Raw genomic sequence first — 14,126 nt, 5'->3', positions numbered from 1 at the left:
GAGGAGGACTGATGTGGGCTCGGACTTCATCCCCAGGCAAAGGCTGTCTTACAGACAAAGGGGAAACGCCTCATTTATCTAACCTTTCAGAACCAAAGTGTTTTTTGTTCCCTACTTACCATGAATTTAACTAGGGATACTCGATCCCTGAAACACAAACATTTCCATTTTTAAATAAGTAAAGGGAGGCAGGTTGGTTTTTGTATAAATCCGTGTACTGGGGAAGTGCAGAAATTTCTACTGAATAATGTCAGGTTGTAAATAAACAGAGAAGCGGGTGAGGGGCTGGACTGTCCCTTCTGCGAAGGGCAGGGACGTGGGTTTCGGCATTGAGGCACTGACCTGTGTGCTGTCGGCGGTGCTTGGTGAGGGCATGCCTGGTCCCGCCCGCAAAGCCACAGAGGTCACACAGGAACGACTTCTCGCCTGTTGCAACAATAAACAGATGAGGGACTGTGGAGGTCACAGATCATTAAAACATATCTATCAAGGCTTTCAGGGTTACTAATTCCTCCAATCAAATGTTTCCATGTAAATATGTCAAATGGGAATGAAATTACCACTGCGGTTTATTGACTGTGATAAAATCTGAAAAGCACCACTGAACATAATTACATACTTGTCAGACCCATAAAAATTAGCTTTATTATCAATGGAATGGTTTTGTACAACTTCATTTCTGGTAGATGTCTTCCAGATGGGGCTGCTTTATGCACTTGAACAGTTTTTATGCATATCCCGATTTTTTACAATTCCCATACATCTGGCCTTTCTGAGCTGAGTAAAGATTGCTTGGCATAGTTAATATACAGTATATATGATTCTGTTTAAATAAAATACATTGGATTTTATCACAACCTAGGAATACTGAGTTGGTTTTATCTGATCTATCAGGGTCTTCTTCAATCACTTCCTACTTAATAATGTAAACTAAATTATATTCTTTAAGGATCCCAAGTAACGATGATATTTACTCTGTATCAAGCACAACTCAATGCTGTTATGGCTCTCAAACTTTCATGGCATAAAAAAAAGATGTCCAAGATTGCTAAATAAATGCTACAAAAACTCTTATGATTTATCTTTAATGAGCGTTCCTGATTGGAAAATTCTGCAACAATTACAGGCAGCTTTGGCAGATGCAAGTATTTGCTAAGTGGAAAAATGCTTATTTTTAAAGCATTTTACACAAGCTAACATCTTGCCAGGCAGTTTATAAATGCAATATATCTTTCTACCATAACATATTTAAGCAATAAGTGCTGGCCAGCTAGGCAGTTCATCCCATAAGACTCACAAAGAAGAGCAAAACAGAATAAAAATGCTAACCTTAGAGAGATTCAGTGAAATTATAAAATACTTCTCCAGAAATAAATCATGTATATCTATCTTTAACTACTTTACTAAATTAGGCATCTAAAGCAACAAGTCTTTCCAGTTTTGACCCTACCAGCCTGCTCAGTTTCTGTGTTTTAGTATATCACAACATATATTCAGCCTGCAGCATGCTGGGAAATTATTAACTGTCTTATAAGGTTAGAATACATAATAAATGTATTATAGAAATGTAACTTTAGTAACTCAAAAGGAGTACTCCCTTTACTTAAGAGCATTACTAGATCTGCTAACTTAAATGAAGAGTTTTTACTAAAGAAACCCTTAAAAGTATGTTTAAACATATTCCCCAATGGTATGGTTAAAAATTAATCATTCAAAAGCAAAAGTTGAAATAAAATACTATCCTCACTTTCATATTAGAAAGTTAAGTTTATTCCGTGAAGTATTTCAATACAGAAAGAATAGAGAAGATGAGCTATAAAGAATAAAGTTTAATCATAATCACTTATTTAATAATTGAATCAATCTAAAATAGAAATCGTCTTAACTAACTGTATTATCAATTAAAAACCATTAAAATAGGCTTCTTAAACTCTCAAAAGACAACTTGGTCTTTAATATTAACATACTATTCTGTGTTGAGGCAAAATCGTTCTGTACAACTTATCACCATTGTTTTGAGAATTCTTGTGTGTATAACACAGGCAGAAACATGCTTTGTCGCACACAGGCTGAGTGCAGAAGTGCAGATTTGTCACTGCACACACACAGATGGGCGCTCACGCTGCAGGGGTTGGGCAATGGCAGTGTTGGGGTGGAAGCATCCACCTGCCTGGGATTCTAGGGAGGGATGAGTACTCCCGTTACTTTGAGATTCTAGAAAAGCATTCTTCCTTTCTGCCATTTGGAACTTCTTTGTGACTTACGTTTTCCTTATAAATTAACAACAGTAACAAAACAAAGAAAATCTTCATAGGAGCTATGGTCTATACATATTTATTTATGCTATATATACATATATATTAACAATATTACATTCTAGTCTCATCCTAATAGTTCATTTTCCATGGAATTAGATGCTACGTGCATTAGAGACCTTGATTTTTTTCTTTGATGTATAGAATTGTATTTACTATGTTAGTCTCCAGTGTATTGTATGTCATATTTACTTTGGTGTCTTGATTTGTATTTCAATCCAAATTTAATTTTTTGCCTTTCATTCTTTTTCTTCCTTTTTTTCTTTCTTTCTTTCCTTCTTTCTTTTTTTCTTTTCCTTCTTTTCTTTTTCTTGAAACGATAGGGGGTTAAAATGGGTAAAAAAAAAAAGTATCTTTTGAGAAGCAAAAATTAAGAAAAAAATGACGTGGAGTACTTCATACAATGTAGAGAGGAGGCATTTACCATGGCATATTTTTTATGATAACAGAGATTTAATGGGAGAATTCTTTTGGCAACAATTTGAATTAGTTTCCAGTGTGCCATTTTGCATTCCAATGCAGAGAGACATGGAAACCAATCCTTTATTTTCTATTAGAAAGCAGCCCCTGTCCCCATCTCTCGTTATGGTGCAGACTACAAGACCTAACAACAAAAATCCATATTATTGATCCAGCCAAGTCTCCACAATTATTCTTTAGAAGGAAACGCCGACGATAAATTACATCTGCACTGGCTTTTCATCTGCTGTTCGATGTAAGTGATCTCTCAGGGCAGGCTGGAGACCTTAAATCGTCAACACCCTTGTCAGGGGGGCTAAGGAGGCCTGGGCTTCCCACAGGCTGCCTCGGAAGAACTTTCATCCTAGAATTTCTAACAATAGTATAAGATTCTTGGCAATCAGAAGATCACTTTGGAATGCTGATTCAAATTTATTATTTTCCTGAGACTGAGTTAAAGAAAGTAGCATGGCCCCAGAAAGAAGGAAGCGCCTCCTAGCAATGTAGTTACAGAGTGTGAGAGTGGAACCTGGCAATGCAGGTATCACGGCACTATGCGAGAGTCCTCCAAGCAATCTTTATCAGGAAGGTTTGGGGCCACTGTCCAGAGAACATGACAAAGACGTCATAAACACAGTAATATCACAACTCGGTGTTAATGGAAGTATACTTAAGAAGGCCCAAATGAAGAATCCTCAGTACCAGGCCCAAGGCACATGCAGACCCAACACGGCTCTGTCCATTAGTATAAATACCACATCGTTGGGCTGGGAAGGTGGTTCAGTGGTAGAGCACATGCCTTGCATACCAGAGGCCCTGGGTTCGATTCCTCAGCACCATATAAACAAAAAGAAAAAAGCCGGAAGTGGCGCTGTGGCTCAAGTGGTAGAGCGCTAGCTTTGAGCTGAAGAGCTCAGGGAAAGCGCCCAGGCCCAGAGCTCAGGCCCCATGACCGGACCCAAAAAAAAAAAAAAAACACATGGTTGTTTTCATGTTTGAGATAAAATTCATGTATATGTGGGCTTTAAAAAAAAAATCCTTGCCAAGGTGATGTAGAGGGGTTACAGTTACATAAGGTAATGAGTACATTTCTTGTTGAACTTGTTACCCCCTCCATCATTTTTCTCCCACTTTCTCTTCCACCAAGTTGTACAGATCATTTCCAACATATTGTCTGGTGAGTATCACTGCTGCAGTGTGGGATTTTTAAATAGATAGTTACCTTAAAAATCATACTAGCTCAATTCAGATTGATCTCTATGTATTAGTAATCAAAACCACTTAGGTCTGACAGTATTCTCCTCTGAAGAGAGATACCTACTTGTTCAAACTTTTAATGGCATATAAAACTAAGACTCTATGTGTTTAAAAAGATTATACGTACCTTACATCCATAACAAAATATATGGCTACTTCTTTTTGAAAACTTAAAATTCCTACATGATGTTTGATAAGGCTCACATACAAATATACCTATACAAATGGGAATGTGTCTCCTATCAGGAGGCCATTCTTTTTAAAATACACAAACAAAAATGTCACTTTGATGCTACGGTCAGCATCAGTGCAAAGCAATGAATGATGTCATGTTATTTTCATATATGTTTATCGTAGTATTTTAGGTTTTCTTGCTTTGACTTGTTTCCAGTGATGGGGAGTGAACCCAACACATATGCATGCTGAACAAATGCTCTACCTCTGAGTTATAAACTTGACTGTCATTTGTTTGGAGATATCTCAAGCTGGACTCAAACTTACAATCTTCCTGAATCTGTGTCCAGAGCACTGGGATTACACGTAGTGTCATCACTCCCAGTGTAATTACTACTATCTTAACTTTGCAAGTAGGCCATCATTCTCACAGGCTTCTGTCAAGGCTGTGGGTGTGTAGCTCCCAGGGCCCAGCCCCCGTCCCTGGCTGGACGGTGGTTGGGAGGGGCTTGGCCCACCTGTGTGCGTCCTGTAGTGGTCTTTCATTGCGGAGGCCGTGAGGAAGGAGTAATGGCAGGTGGGCCAGGTACACTTAAACGGCTTTTCTCCCGTGTGGAGTTTCATGTGGTTGTTCAGGGCCCACTTCTCAGTGAAACTTCTGTCACACAAGTGGCATGTAAATTTCCTGCATAGGGACAGAGAAAACAATGTGAATTCAGTGTGCACACCCACATCCAAGGCCCCGTGAGAGCGTGTGGTCACCCTGAAGTGTGGTGCGCACCGCCTCCAAGGAGAGAACTGCAGCCCGGGTCTGTCATGTCTGTATAACCAGGCATTGATTTTTCTGTCGAGGCCTGGCACTTCGGCCATTTATTCTCTGCTTTGCGGTTGGGCCCAACGGGTTTGAAAAATTCTGTTACAGTCCAGTCACCCCTGAGGCAAAAGTGAGAATAGATTTCACCTGTACAGGCCTACACCACTTATCCAGGGCATGGGCTGTCAGAGCAGAGGCTAAATGAAATGCTATCCATACTCAAGCGCTCAGACAAGCCCTGCTGACTGCCAGGCCCGCAGGAGCAGCCCGCCTCCCAACCTGCAGCTCCCAGAAAGAAAATGAACCCCAAACGCCTCCTGATTGAGGGGTCCCCCTGGGTTACCCTGTGGAAATATAAAAACGTTTTCTTTGATAAAAATTAAAGGAGACCACAACCTAGATTTCTTTTTTTTAAACAAGCCTGAGATACAGAAATCACAATTGTTTCCTGTACGGGAACAACACAACAACAGCCAAAAATAAATAAATAAAGCATGAGAATAATGAGCCACTTCTTCATGAGAACGTATTTCAGGTTCCCAGTTCCATTCAAGATCTTTTAATTCCCTAAAAAAAGACAGGGACGGCAAATCATGAGCGCGCCTCTGAGCACTCTCTGAGAGTGTCGGGCCCTTCCCCTCACGCTGCAGAGATCATCACTAACTCTCACTTCTAATACAGCTGAGGTGTTTTTCTTTATGATATCTCTGTAATTGTGTCGAGCTAATTAATTCAAGATAGTGAACAAATAGAAGCAAATTAAGACCCAATAATTAAAATGACAATATTTTAGTAAGCTGGTAAGCATTAAGCCATGAGAGACCCACATGGCAGCTCAGGTGACTACTAAAAATTGAAATATACACTAAGCAGTTAGCACACTTTATAAAAGATTTACACAACATATTCTAAGGTATACTAGGAAGAACGTGCGCTTGTGCGGCACACGAAGCCTTTCACTGGTGGGTTTACACACATCCTTGACGTCATTATGTAGATAAAGAATCCCATGTTCTCAATAATTAACTCTCCCATTTGGGACAAATGAGATACTTCAAAAAATCAGTTTTACAAATTCCTATGAATCAAATTGCAATTTGTCTTTCATAAAAATATTTCATTTTGCGATATGTACTTAAAATGTTAGGGCTTAAATGAAATAGAAAAACTTTAGTAAATATTTAAGAAATGCCATAACATATCTTAAAGGCTTCACTAGTAGTAAACTGCTAATTTATCTCTATAATGTATATGAGGAGACATTATATTTGTACCCATTAATGTAGGCTTACTTTGATCATTTCTTACTGATACTAGAAAATGGAAAATATATAACTAAACACTTCAAAATGCACTGTAAAAAATGCATCCGTATATCTCTTTGACAGGTCTTCATGCATTTAACATTTCAAAACAGTGACAGGGATCTTATTTCCAAGATAAATTCCTCTATCTACTTATTTCTTCATGTATTTATTGTGGGTCTAACCTTCTCCTACAAGAAATAAATAAGAAGGTTAAGTAGATGCTATCTTTAACAAATAGTTTCTCAAGACTGTATTACAACTTTATGAATGACAAAATAAATCCCTCATTTTAAAAACCACCTTGTTGTACATTTAACAAAATTACATTTATGAAACCTCAACACACGTTCTCTGTTATTCATGCCTAATGAAAATGTTAAACTAGAGCTGACTGCCTGTCATAAAATGACAACAGCCCAATATCAAAGGGAAATGAGGCCACAGTGGGCTTCCAGTGTCCTCACGTTACACAATCTCCCTGTGAGAATAAATAAGTGCATCCATCGGCACTTTGAAAAGAACTGTAAATATTGCCAGTGCAAACTGTCCTTATAAAGATGACGATCTACTCATCAGCTGTTCTACTCCTGGACCAACAAATCCTGAGCACCCAGTAATCTTAAATATCAGCCTCTCTGCAGTAAGCCAGTGAGGGCGGTGTCACTTCCTGCAAGGCAGTGCCTCTCCAGGGGCCTGGAGGAAACCCACAGGCACCCAGGACTGCCCGCCAGGGCGCCCAAGCCAGCAGGGCGCAGTGAGGCTGTGTTTGGATGTGAGGAAGGCATGCCAAGGTGCTTGTCCGGCCAGGCTCTGTGCAAAGAGCAGGGACACTGGCGGGAGAAGAGTCAGCTGTGGGTCTCAGGGAAAGTAAAGGCTACTAAGAGAGGAAAAAGTCACAAAATAAACACAATGCCAGAAAGAAAAACAAAAAGAACAAAAATAAATAATAAATAAATACTGCCACATAAAAGCACAGCAATACTGGGACAAAGCAGAGTAGCAGCTTCCCAGGGGAAGAGTTTAACTTAGACCTTACTTAGACCTTAAAAGACAGGTGACAGCTGCAAATGCAGAGCCGGCGGGGAGCATGGCAGTGAGGGGCAATAGTGAAAAAGCCAGACCTGGAAAGCACAGGGGAGGCAGGTCTCCCCAGGACGACTCCCACTCAGAAGAGGGACAGAGGCCCAGACACAGGGTGAAGCCCATGACTTACAGTAGATGAGGCAGTGCTTTGCCATCACCCACGATATGCTAACTGAGGAAGTTCTTCTTGACCAAATTTATGGTATATTTTAGAGAGGTTCACTTCACACAATTTTGCTAGTCAAGGTTTACAGGTCATCCGTAGGAGGTGAAAGGTGAGTCACTGGGCATGGGGGAAGGCTACCACTGAGGAGGGGACGGGCATCTGGAACTTGACTGGTATCCAGGGACACTTTGCCAATGGGTGCATTTTCATTCCTCCCTGGCGCGCACACAAGTGCAAGCTGGTAACAACAGGCAGATCTGGTTGTGGGATTTCTGGTTCCTACACCATGTGGACTTCCTTTGTCACAAACTACATATTTCAAAGTTACAGAAAAGGGTAGCATTTATTTGTGTTTTTTTTCTAGTCTGTACAATACAGAATAACTAGGAAATATATTTATTTTAGTGGTGCTTTTCAAAGTTGAATACTGTCTAACTCTACCCAAACCAAAAGGAACTCTTATACATGAATAGATGTACAAAAATAACCATCTCCTTACTGTATGATATCCCTTCAACAATGGAATATCATAATACCATAAGAATGAAAAAACTAAAACTACAATTGTCAGCATGGGTTTGAAAATCTCAAAATTGACGAGATGCCAGTGTTTCAGATCTATTATCCTAGCTAATAAGCACAAACATGACTGATATCATTTCACACGGCTGACTTTCAAGGTGAGAGGTACAGGGAAGCAAACTGGGGTAATGTGGCAAGAACAGATGTTGCTATTTTTTTCAGAAGAGATGAAATAAATATGAGAATATTTAACATCTAATACTGTGCTTCCTTTATTTTTAAATTGTCATTTTTTAAAAGAGCATTTTAATTATCAAGTAATATTTTATAAAACCTTTACGGATACCTTGGGGAAATCTTGTCAAGTTAACAAATCGTACAACTCCCACCTACAAAAAGCTTACCAAAAAGAAAGACTTGGGTGTGCTACAGATGTAACTTTAATATAAGAATAAGTTAAATTTGTCGAGGTAATAAAAGGCTATGCAGTCATTCCATTTCAAAACCGTGACACAAAAGTGTTGACTAATCCAAAATTATTATTACAAAACTAAACTGACACTATATTTTTTAACTGGCAGGAACTGCTGCTCTTTGTGCGAAAAAAGCAGAATACAGAACTGAAAACAATGTAAGATTTCTATATTACTAGGAAAGCAGCAAAATGTTCTAATGAATGTTTCAATAATGTTTGAGCTACTCAGATGTGCATGGTCCCCTGTAAGAAAGCCTCCTTTTAATGATAATTTAATAATCATATGGTGATACAATAACCAATAGAGTAAAGGTCAGCCTCTAGGGTTGCCATGTGAAATTCTACATAGCTGCCAACAAAACTTAACAAAGTAGCAAATAAGCAGAAGAGTACATCTGGGCTCAGTCTGAACACATGGTCATCATATACCTACTGCTCAAAGGATAACAAAGCAACTCAACCATCTGGAGAAATGTGGCCACAGTTACAAACCTAGAACTTACAAATATCTCAATCTTGAGATGTTTATAATATAGTCTTTGGCCTGGCATCATGTGATGTTTAAAATCATTTAAACATAATGTATTATTCCACGTGAGAGGTCCCCTTTTGTCTGCACCCTTTGTCTTATTATGTAAGTTTATTTGGGGGAAGGTAGAGGGAAGCACAGAAATGGTAGAACAAGGGATGAACCAATTCAGCACTGATATTCACTAGATACTATACAACTTTAGGGGACAGGAAGAGGAGAAAAACTGAGAAAACAAAGGAGGGGTGACATGGTTCAAAAAGAAATGTATGGGCTGGGAAGGTGACTTAAGTGGTAGAGCGCTTGCCTTGCATGCATGAGGCCCTGGGTTCCATTCCTCAGTACTACATAAGCAAAAAGAAAAAAGCCGGAAGTGGTGCTTGGTTCAAGTGGTAGAGCGTTAGCCTTGAGCTGAAGAGCTGAGGGACAGCGCCCAGGCACAGAGTTCAGGCCCTACAAATGGACCACCCCCCAAAAAAAGAAATGTATGCATTACCTGACTTATGTAACTGAAACCCCTCTGCGCATCACCATTACAATAAAATTTCTTTTAAAAGACTAGTGTCACAATGAAAAACTTAATGCTACTCTCTAACAAGCCTATTCGTCATATTTCTACCACATTCAAAAATACTGTATTTCTGGGTGTCTGTAGCTCACGCCTGTAATCCTAGCTTTTCAGGAGGCTGAAATCTGAGGACCCTGGTTCGAAGCCAGCCTGGGAAGGAAAGTCTGTGAAACCCTTAGAATGCTAACCTTGAGCAAAAAAGATCAAGGCAGCACCCAGACCCTGAGGCTCAAGCCCCACGACCAACCAAAAAAACCCAAAAAACAAAAAACTTTATGATGATTAAACATAACATAAAACTTTACATAGAAAATAAAATATTCTTCCTATTTTGGTTACTCAATACAGGATAAGCCAAAAGACATACTGATTGCTACTTCACTGAGACACTCGGGGAACCCAGTGACCTTCCTGCAAAGGCCTGCTGTGTGTGTGAGCAAAGACCTTGATGAGCAAAGTCAGAGCCTGACAACGCATTCCAGGCTAAGCCAAACATCACGGAGATTCAAGTCAAGATGGCTTTCAAGAGTCTCCTATTTCAGATGAAATTCAAATATGAACACTCTGTATCATGAGGTCCCAGAATCTCCGTGACCAAATCCAGTCCTGAAGGCTCTGTGTGTGGCTTTCAGAAAACTGGAACACTCCCCACAGGGCTTGTTTACAGGTCACCAGGCAGCCAGCTACTTAAGCCAGGGGTCTTCAGTACATTTTTGGTGTTTTGTTTGTTTGTTTGTTTTTGCCCCAACAGATGATAATTACCTTAATTAACAGACTAGACCCTTATGAACTAGATGGAAATTTAACTTCACCCATGCCAGAATCTATCAGTTTTAAACTTCTTAGCCTAGCTGTGAAATATGTTTTTCTGGCCCTTTCAATTCAACTCCAGAGGTGAAACGCCCTTTGTTAAAATAATTTCTGAGAGGAATACTAAGCAAAACACTGACCTCAGGCTACCTCAGCCTACAAAGAACTGAGCCAGAAAATGAATTTTTTCACAGAAAAACCTTCAGGATCACAACTACTATGGCCAAAATGAATTGAATTCATTGTTCCTACCTATGGATTTTATTTATTTATTGCCAAAAATTACATAAACTCTGCTTAAACCAAAACCCATTATTTAGCCAGACACTGGTGGCTCCACTTATCCTAGCTCCTCAGAAGGCTGAGATCTGAGGACTGCAGTTCGAAACTAGCCCAGGCAGGAAAGTCCATGAGACTCTGATCTCCAGAAGTGAAGCTGTAGCTCAAGGGGTAGAGTGCTAGCCTAGCAAAAGGAGCTTAGGGATAGGGCCCAGGCCCAGAGTACAAGGCCCAGGACTGGGGGCAGGTGAGGAGAAGCCATCATTTAAGTTTTGCTAGAGTTTTCCCACTACACTACAAGCTCTATCTGCAGTACTCAGCAGACACGATAGCTTCTTACACCAGATATTCAGAAACTCCAAATCTATGCAAAGGATCAGATGAAAATGTTTTCAAGTTTAGGGTCAGGAGATCTTTGAATAGCTGATATAACACAAAGACAGAAGATAGTATTTTAACAAATGAATATAACTGTGTTCCAATAAAACTTTATTCAGAGGAAGAGGAAGTAAGTCTGATATAGCTTATCATCTGCAGTCTGGCAATCCCTGACAATAGGTGACATATGAAAGGTACTTCCCTTTCAAGAAAAATAATCTGATCCTTAGACAAATTCAAATTCTATAATGCTAACAGATAGATATAGGCTCAGTGAGCCCCTTCCACATGGTCTGAAAAGTTGGTTTAGTCCTAAAATAATTCCTGTTTCTTGTAGAGGTTTAAACTGCCAGCCTGGATAAAGCAGGTAAAAAGAATAATACTATATCTATGCACCATATATTCCAGTCACAAATGTCTTGTCCTTCTCAAAACCACCCCTTCCAACCCTAGTACAGTCAGGAAGGTTGGGAAGTGGAAACAATTTTAACTAACCATAGCAGTGAAGGCTGGAGAACAAGACACGCACTTTATTGCTGGACTAAATGAAATTTTATGGCTTCAGGTTAGGTGTGAAAACAATGGAATTAGGTGAAGAAGGTTAAAACAGCAGCAACAAATATAGAACTAAGATTAGTGCTTAAAGTATGTACAAAGAATTTTTAAGTCTTTGTTTTCACTGACACATAATTTAAGCTAAAATGATAAAATTGCATTCCAATCTCTATTTATACCTGTATTCCAAATACCCTGACTTTGAACATTTAAAACATGCTACTAAAAATCTTCAAATTGTGATACCTCTGGTAGTTTTATAACAATCAACCAATTCAAAAGTGTGCACTAAGACTTTGTGTGTCATGCAATTATCTATGTCATGTACAAATCTATACACAAATGAAAGACATACATTTCTCTTCAAAGGAGACTGACAATAATCAAATGTAAATCAATGAAATAAATCATTAGAATATGAAATGACAAAATGTAAGGAATACTGCAAGAAAGCCATAAATGGTGTTCACAATGATAGGCACCAGTATCTCATGCCTGTATTCCCAGCTACTCAGGAAGCTGACATCCAGAATCAAGGTTCAAAGCCAGCACACACAGGAAAAGTACATAAGACCTATCTTCAATTAACCAGAAAAAGGCCAGAAGTGGAGCTGTGGACCAAATGGAGCTATAACTCAAGTGGTAGAGCACTAGCCTTGAGCAGAAAAAGTAAATTCAAGACCAAAGACTGACATACAAAAGAAGTTCTGAAGTGTACATGAATATAGAGAAAAACAGCTGGAAAAACCTAGAAGGATAAGGCAAGTCTTTTAAGTCTGAAAAACAAAAACCAACTTCTGCAATGAAAAGGGGAATCCAGAAGCTGGGAGGAGACAGGACACTGTGTGTGTAGGCGGGGGGGGGGGGGGGGGGGGAGTGAGCCCACAGCTAACAGCTAACTCTGCTAACTCTAGAAAAAAGAAAGCTGTGCTCCCTCAAAACCAGATTCAAGAAGTCACGCTTCAGGCCCTGCTTTTCACAATTTCATCAATGGCTAGATCTAGATACCTTATTACGGGAGTTGGTCCTGTTTTTTGAGACCTAGAAGCCTCATACATGAAGGTTTCTCAACCATTTGCCATACTTATATTACATACACACACACACACACACACACACACACACACACACACACGCACAATGTACTAATTACGAAATTTATACATACACACCAAAATGTACAAATTTATACACACTCTAAACATGGCTTATGTAGTAAATTCTCATACATATATATGAATTAAAGGTGGCTTTAATCCTTCAGTCCCACAATCAGAGTATACAGGCATCCAACCCACACAGTTGCATGTCTACAGGAAAATATACCATAACATACCCTCATCTGAGATTTACACTGAAATCATTTTTACATCTGGCCCAATAATGGCATGTTAGCTGTAGCAAAGAACTTTTGCCTCCAGCTGCATACCTCCATACTAGATGTGTTCTTTCAGTATTGCAGGAAGGAATAGGAGAAACTCTAGGGCTCCTGGCATAGGTCAAAACATTCTTAATAAAGATCCAGAAACATTAAAACGTCGAAGAAAAGTTGGATAAATGCGTTTGCAGAGCTTCTGCATGGCAAAGGACATAGCTAGCAAGATCAATAAGAAGTCTACAGACCGGGAGAAGATCTTCACTAGCCATACAACAGAACAGGGCCACATATCTAAAATAGACTTAGAGCTCAAAAAGTAAATGCCCAAATACAAATCCTCAAAGAAAACAACCTCCGCATTAATAAGTGGGCTAAAGACTTAAAGAAAAACTTCTCTGAAGAAATAAACATGGCTAATAGAAACATGAAGAAATGCTCAACTTCTCTAGCCATAAAAGAAATGCAAATCAAAACTACACTGAGATTCTACCTCACCCCAGTTAGAATGGCTAGAATCAAGAAATCTAGTAACAACAGATGCTGGATGGGATGCAGCCAAAAGGGAATGCTACTATACTTTTGGTAAGACTGCACATTTGGTAAGCCACTCAGGAAAACAGTATGGAGGTTCCCTAAAAGACTCCACATAGAGCTCCCCTATGACTCAGCAATCCCATTCCTGGGCATTTACCCAAACCATCACAAACAAGGCCACACTAAAGCTACCAGCACACATACATATAGAGAGAGAATATGGATGTATTTGTGTGACTATCTGAGAGCATTAGACAGGGGAACACAAAGAGAAAGTTAAGAGAGTGAACATCACCTAAATACAGTGCACCTATAAATGAAGATAGCAAAACAAGAGTCACTGAAAGCCACTGAACTTTAGGAGTGGGAATGGGGAGAATGAGAGGAACCCAGGAGTCTATCTAATAGAGTGACATAGCATGCATATACATGCAAGCGCGCACATGCATGCGCGCACACACACACACGCGCGCACACGCACGCACACACACACACACACACACACACACACACACACACACAC

General features: G+C 39.6%; 1 protein-coding gene across 1 annotated transcript in view; it reads right to left on the bottom strand.

Annotated features, from left to right (window-relative positions):
- Znf407 (zinc finger protein 407) overlaps positions 1-14,126 on the bottom strand; it is a 355,534-nt gene that overhangs the window by 149,686 nt on the left and 191,722 nt on the right. Inside the window, exons 4-5 of the mRNA XM_013026144.1 lie at positions 4,724-4,890; positions 343-426 (exon numbers count right to left, since the gene is read on the bottom strand). Of these exons, the coding sequence (XP_012881598.1) occupies positions 343-426; positions 4,724-4,890 (251 nt within the window). The remainder of the gene's footprint in view (positions 1-342; positions 427-4,723; positions 4,891-14,126) is intronic.

This window comes from Dipodomys ordii, unplaced genomic scaffold, assembly GCF_000151885.1.
Source record: "Dipodomys ordii isolate 6190 unplaced genomic scaffold, Dord_2.0 Scaffold91, whole genome shotgun sequence".
NCBI lineage: Eukaryota > Metazoa > Chordata > Mammalia > Rodentia > Heteromyidae > Dipodomys > Dipodomys ordii.
This window is presented reverse-complemented; position numbering and strand designations above follow the sequence as displayed.